Source organism: Grus americana, chromosome 22, assembly GCF_028858705.1.
Source record: "Grus americana isolate bGruAme1 chromosome 22, bGruAme1.mat, whole genome shotgun sequence".
Classification (NCBI taxonomy): domain Eukaryota; kingdom Metazoa; phylum Chordata; class Aves; order Gruiformes; family Gruidae; genus Grus; species Grus americana.
This window is the reverse complement of record NC_072873.1, coordinates 7,001,488-7,008,115: the sequence shown is the minus strand read 5'-3', so window position 1 is coordinate 7,008,115 and position 6,628 is coordinate 7,001,488. Positions and strand designations below refer to the sequence as shown.

The 6,628-nt window shown below is 57.0% G+C and overlaps 2 gene segments (V, D, J or C); both read left to right on the top strand.

Annotated features, from left to right (window-relative positions):
- Nucleotides 1–587: 587 nt before the first annotated feature.
- Nucleotides 588–4,301, top strand: LOC129195248 (T cell receptor alpha variable 4-like; the record flags this gene model as incomplete). The annotated part of the segment is given in 3 exon segments: nt 588–639; nt 1,166–1,449; nt 4,281–4,301. Coding segments are annotated over 3 exon segments (357 nt in total), but the record flags the coding sequence as incomplete, so codon positions are not given.
- LOC129195246 (T cell receptor alpha variable 10-like) lies at nt 4,075–6,202 on the top strand. The segment is given in 3 exon segments: nt 4,075–4,389; nt 5,184–5,493; nt 6,130–6,202. Coding segments are annotated over 3 exon segments (429 nt in total).
- Nucleotides 6,203–6,628: the final 426 nt, after the last annotated feature.

Genomic DNA, 6,628 nt, shown 5'->3' with positions numbered 1-6,628 from the left:
GGTGATTTGCCACACTGCCGCCTTAGCTCTCACCTTCTCTCTGTCCTGTGCCTGTGCTCCATGGACGTAGAGTGCATCTCCATGCCTGCAAAGCAGGTGGGAGATGTCAGGCCAGGTCCCTGCTTTTGGTGGGGAAGTACTTGTGCCATGCACAGCATGATGGTAGTACTGGTGCCACAGGGAAGTCCCAGCCCTGGGCAAAGACACAACCGGGCTGTGCTGTCAGAAGAAGTGCTGCCTCTGCCAGCAGGGATGCTCTCTGTGGCAAGCCAGGAGAGGGTGAGCCCAGGGTGCTGAGCCCAGCCATCCCTCTCCCGTCCCGCCAACCCCGGCCCTGACTCCTCCGTGGGCCACGGCCGCGGCCAGAGCCCCGCTGCCGCCGCTCTCGCCTCCCTCTGCGCCCCACAAGGGCCGAGGCGAGATCTGGAAACACACCATCGCAGGGCAGGAGAGGAGAGGGGAGGGGAGGGGACGGGAGGGGACGGGAAGGGAGGGGAGGAGGGGAGGGGAGGTGGCGAAGAGGAGTATCCGGAGCAGAGAGCCGGGGCTGGCGGGGGGCAGCGAGGCGCGGGCGGCGGAGCGGCGGGATGCGGCGGTGCCGGGGCGCAGGGCTGGCGGGGCTGGCCGCGGTGCTCCTGGGTGCGTGGGGCTGGCGGTGGTGGGGGCGGGGGACCGGGCCGGTGCTGAGCTTGGGGTGTTCCCCGCAGGTCCCTGGAGGCTGCCGTCCCCTCTGGCTTCTTCACGGACTTCGGCTCCCGAGCCATCCTCGCGTCCATCTCTCCCTCTGCTACCATTCCACATTCCCTCTGAAAACTCAACGCTCTATTCTTTGTCGAACACGCCCTATTTTCTACTTCCCCCCGTGCCTTTCCATATAATTCATGCAGTCATTCCCTCCCACTTGCTACTTTCTTTCTTTCCTTTATCCCCCTTTTCTCTTCAATGACTCCCCCCTCTTCCACCTGTCATTCATACCTTCCTTTCTCCACCAAGTATTAATGGGCACTTACTGCACATTTGGATATCCTCTGAAAACCCGTCTCCTCCTCATCTCTGTATGGTCCTGGCTGCTTCTGGGGGATTTCCTCTGGGAAACGGCAGGCAGGATTGGGCAGAAAGCAGGTTTTGAAATTTTTTTGCCCTCTCTTTTTCTGCTTTCTGGCAGTGGCTGTGGGCAGTGCCCAGGTGCAGCAGGAGCCGTCGGCAGAGACCACCGAGGACACCGGCATCAACATCACTTGCTCACACCCCAACATACAGACAGGAGACCTCATCTACTGGTACCGTCAGCTCCCGGGCCGAGGCCCCGCATTCCTCACGTTGGGCAGCAAGGGGACCAAAGAGATGCCAGACCCGCCGGGGCGGCTGTGGGTGGCGGCAGACCGCCGGTCCAGCGCCCTGTGGCTCGCCCGACCCCGGCGCGGGGACGCGGCGGTGTATTACTGCGCCGTGGGAGACACGGGGAGAGGAGCCGGGGCTGCGGCCGGGCACGAACCACGAAGCAGGAAGGGCGGCGGGCGGGGCCGGGCGTGTGTGTCGGGGGCGGGGGGACAGCCCCGGCCGGGCCCGCCAGGGGGCGCTGCCGCTCCGCCCGCCGGGGCCGCCTCGCCCCGCCCGGCGCCTCCCGGCCCCGCGCCCCGCGCCCCTTCCCCCGCCCGACCGGCACCGGCATCGGGCCCGCCGAGGCTCCGCAGACCCCGCGCCACGCAGCCCTGCCAGGGGCGTGCCCCCGACGCGGATCCGGAGACGCCCCCCGGGTAGAAACCTTCTCCCGCCCCTCACCCCATGCTCACCCCCGCACTCCCACCGGGGCGCAGACAGAAATCCCCCGGTACAGTGACGGCAGCGGCAGCGGGGCAGGAATCGCGACCGGAGCGGTGGCGGTGTCCGGCGGTGCCCGGGCAGGAGCGATTGCAGCCGCCGGCCCCGCTGTCTCCCGGAGAGGAGCAGCGCCTTGCTGCTGTGCAGGGGGAGGCGGGCAGCAGAGATCCTCCTGCCCACGGGCAGCCGGACAGCCCTCGCTCCTGCCGCAGGGACCAAGGGGGCATTGCTGCTGCTCAACGGGCAGCGCCTGGGCATCTCTTTCATCCCACTGACATTGCCAGGCCCTGGTCGAACAGAAAGACCCAGGTGAACCACTGCCAATACAAGGCCTTGCTTTGAAACCTCAACCAGAAATGCTTTCTTGGTAACTCTGTAAATCAGCTCTGAGACACAGTTACAAACTGATTCCTCCGGCTCCACAGTCCACTTCCCGATTGCTCCTGTGGGTGTTGGAGAGGCATCCTTTCGAGCCCGTAGTTCTACCTGGCCACCAATGTGAGAAAGAGATACTGATTCTCACAGACACCTACAAGTGTATCCCACAGTGGCTAGTGCTCAGGACAGAGAGCTTGTTGCACAGGATTCCCCTTTACCTCCGATTAAGAGCCTTTGGTGTTGAAGTCCAGGAGGCAGGAGAGAAGCTTGGGCTGGGCACTTGTTGAATGACACATCTGAGACTCAAGGTCCAAGCTCAGCAGTGAGCCACAAAGAGATTTGCTAAGTTGCCCTATGGGGCTGAAGGTCTGAGGTGAGTGAGAACTGGAAAGAGACCCCTGATCATGGGGTCCTGGGCCCCTCCAGTCCCCAATGTGGCCTGTGTGGCTGTAGGAGCTGGCTCAACTGTGAACGTCCGTGTTCACAGGCTTCCAAGGCAGGCAGGAAAGGTTCAGCCCTCTTCCCTGCTTCAGCTGGGGACTGGTGTGGCAGCTGTCGCTGTATTACAAGGGAACTGCTTTGCAGTCACTGGAGAGCAGAGGGCAGTCCACTGTCCTGCTGCCATGGTCTCGACAAACAACAGGATGCTGAAGGCGTTGTGGGAGCAGGGTTGTGAATGGGGGCTGCTATGCTGATAACCTGCTTCCTGCAGTCCCTGCCAAGCGTGTGAGCAAAGGTCCCTGGGTGAGAAGTGGCAGAGGAGCCCTGCTCCAGACATTAAAACCAAGTGGCCCTTTTGCTTGCCTGAGTATTGGATTTCTGGGGCCCAGGGTGGGACAAGCAGCTGGGGGTTGTGGGTAATGTGGGTAGGCGAAGGGACACAGAAGGACTGCCTGTACAACAGAGAGCTGTGTTGCAGAGTCTTCTTCCTGCCAGAGGGAGGGAGCGTGTCTGTCCCTGTGCGGCTGTTTTCTGCAGCAGATGCTCTTTACAGTTGTGTTTCTCTTCAGGTGCCTCCTCTATGGCCAGAGGTGAAGGGAAAGAGTGTGCAACACCTGGGCCCAGGCACTTCCTTGTGTGCCTGCTCCTTTCTCCATCCGGACACTCCCAGGGACAGGGTGGACATGGGTGGGTGCAGGGGTGCCTTCTCCATCTCCTGCAGGGCTGGGTGCAGGCCTGTGCAGCTGGCTAGGTGGTTGATGTCAGGAGAAGTTTGTGAGGGATGCCTGTCCCTTTGATGGACACGTCATACTGAAACCATGAGTCTGTAATCTCTCTGGAGGGTTTTGAATCAAAAAAAATTCACTCGATAACCAATGTGATTATTAAGCAGGTATCCTTTATTGCAGTGCTGGGAATCACACCGGGATATTTCCACGAGTGTGCGTCTCGACGAGGCACAAATTGTACGTGATTTATATTACAAAACAGTTACATATTCATTAGGTTTCTGATAAATTTAATACATATTAATTATTATTCCGGGAACTCATGAATATATGCTACTGTCCTGATACGCCTGCACAGTTTCTTTCTCGGGTGGTCGTCAGGGGTCGTCCTCGTCAAATCTTCCTCTTTCTCCTCTTCTTCAGTGTACACAGCTGGGTGACCTCTTCTTCATTATCTCCATTTTGCAAGCTCAGCAACCTTGTTATCCGTCCTGCCCAGATGGTCCCAGGCTTGTTGGCATATCAGGCCCCCTTTATCAGGATGCCTCAAACTTTTTGTCTTTTTTCTAGTTCGTACCCAAGGACTGTTCCCTAATTTACGGCTTCTCTTATCTGGTTTCTACATTCCAACTATTTTACTAATTGTTTTCTTTCATACTGGAGCATGAGACAGGTGAACCCTGAGTTTGTGGGGCCTGACGCAAGTGTTGCCAAACTATATATTCTGTTTTAAAATTGTTCTACGCTAATTAGTTTCCCTTATTCAGCTTTCCCAAGACGGGTCCATGGTAGAGTTTGGGGGAAAGACCCAAAGAGGCCTGCCTGGAGCAGCAGGGAGAGAGTTTTGCTCCACCCTCTGGGCTGTGGTTTGGAGGCCTCTTTGATCTGGCAGAGGCAGCAGAAGACGGGAAGTTGCAAGCATCAGGACCCTCGTGCTGGCAGGTCCTTGGGCACCCCACGAAGGGAGAGCGTGACATGGTCCTCATTTTCCTGGCAGCCCTGGTGGAACTGGCAGACTTTGGTGAGATGTGACTTTCAGGCTGGGGAGAATGAGGCAAGGGTTTGTGCAGCTGGTGGTGGAAGCGGGGAGACGTGAGTCCTGACTCCCCAGGGAAACTGGGAGTGTTTCTGTAGGGAGAGCAGGGGCTGCAGACGGGTACTGCAAATAATCTGGGACATGTCAGGAGGAATGGGCATAAGGGGAGGAACATGACCTCACTTTACATTGGCAGGTACTGAGCATTCCTGCATGTGCCGCTAATACATAGGCAGCCTGAAAGAAGGAAAGCTGCTAGGGAACGGAGCAGTGAGGCATCTAGGAGCTTCTCTCCTAGATGTATTGCAGACAATGCTACCAGTCTCTGTAGGGGTGGTCGTAAACCTTGGGGGACAAACAGTGAAGGCTAACTCGGTGCAAGAGGAGCTGAAATGCCATACAAGGACAGGGCAAGGTCAGAGGACGTGCTGTGCCATATGGAGGAGCTGTTCTAGCAAGAAGATATGGTCAGAGGTGGGAGAGGAGCAGCTCACGTCTTCTACTGCTGAAGGAGAGATGAGCAGTTAACATAGCTCAGAGGCAGATATGGAGAGAATCAGTGGACTGAAAGACCAGCATGAAAAGCAGGGAGATGGGGGTGGGGGGGGTGAGAAGTGACAAGAACCTGCAGAAAGAAGTGTGCAGGGACAAACAGCTCAGCGTTTCAGAGGCTTCAGAGAAAAGTGAGATGGGAAGTGGGGACAGTTAGCAAGCTGATGAAGTGACAGATGGACACAGACACAGGCAAGCAAAGCTGAAAGCTCCTTCTGGCTTTACAGGTCATGCCCAAAAGGACTCTGTGCTCCAGTTCCCAGCAGAAATGACCATCCAGGTGGGACACAACGCAACTCTGCACTGCAATTTCTCCACCAGCTATCCCAATCCATACATGTTTTGGTACCAGCAGTGCCAGACTCAGTCTCCTCAGATGCTGCTGCAGGTGGACAAATGGAAACCTCAAGTGGATTCAGGGAGGTTCTCCTCTACACTGTCTGTGGAGACCTCCCAGGTGTTTCTGCATGTGCGGGATGCCGAGCTCCAGGACGGCACTGCCTATTTCTGTGCACTGAGCCCACAGCGGTGCCCACAGTATGCAGCACTGCACAGAAACGTGGGACATGCTCTGAGGGGCACTTCCCTCCCTGCCACTGCTTGCATATAGCTCTGAGCTCAGCCTGCCCAGCAGTGGCACCTGGAGGCTGTGGTGAGGCTGGGTCTCTGCCTCCCTGGCCTGTGCTGCTGTGTAGCACATGGCAGCGTGACTTTTACAGCTGTGTCTAGATCCAGGGTCTTTGATGATGAAAAGGATCCAAGAAACCTGACCTGGTGCAGACCCATTGCAGGTTACACCACGCACAAGCCAAACCAGGCATGTAAATGCCCTCTCCTTAAAATAGCTGGTACACTGGAGCAAGTACTCAGGGCAAGCAACCTATCAGCTTGTCTTCTTGTTCCCTTTCCCTATGCCTCCACTGATGGGCACAGCTGGAGAAGGAAGCTTGTGTTAGGAGACACAACTGCTCTTATGGTTTTGCCACATGGCCGTAGTAGCCCAAGAAGGGAAGAGCTCTTCCTTGGCCCGCATCTGGATGTCAGCTAAACCCTCAGCAAGTGAAAAGACCCATCAGCCAAAGACAGGACAAGATTCTCTGTTCAAGCCCTTCCTGCACTCATCCACTGCTGGAGAAGGGTCCTGCTCTTTTTCATGTCTCTTCTCCTTCTCAGGGGAATCACCAGTGCTGGAGGGAGCCCCTATGTTCCTGAGTCCATGCCAATTTCTCTGTCCAACAGCTGGTAACCACATCTCTGTGATCTTGTTTCCTCCCACAGGCAACAGGAATGGCTCTGGGGACGTATTCCCAGGCAATCCCACCCCAGCACTGCATGTGGAAGCTCATCTGGAGGGTGCTGACTTTCCAGCTTGATCTCACCCTCTGAGTTGGAATCTGTTGCTCCTGAAGCATCATCCAGGTCACCTGAGAAGCCCCAGGGTACTTAGTTGTTGTCCTACTGCTGTTCCAGGATGGCCTGCCTCTCCCAAGTGATGTGGGTCTGCTCTGCCAGCCCTGGTGGAGGCTTTGCGTGCCCCTATTTATCTCAGGGGACTCTAGGCAGCATTGATGGAGTGTGGACAGCAGCCCTCAGGGGCCTGCACTCCATTGTGTCTCAGGTCCCTTGAACATTTCATGTCCTGCTTGTGGTTGATCTCCAGGGCTGCAGAAGG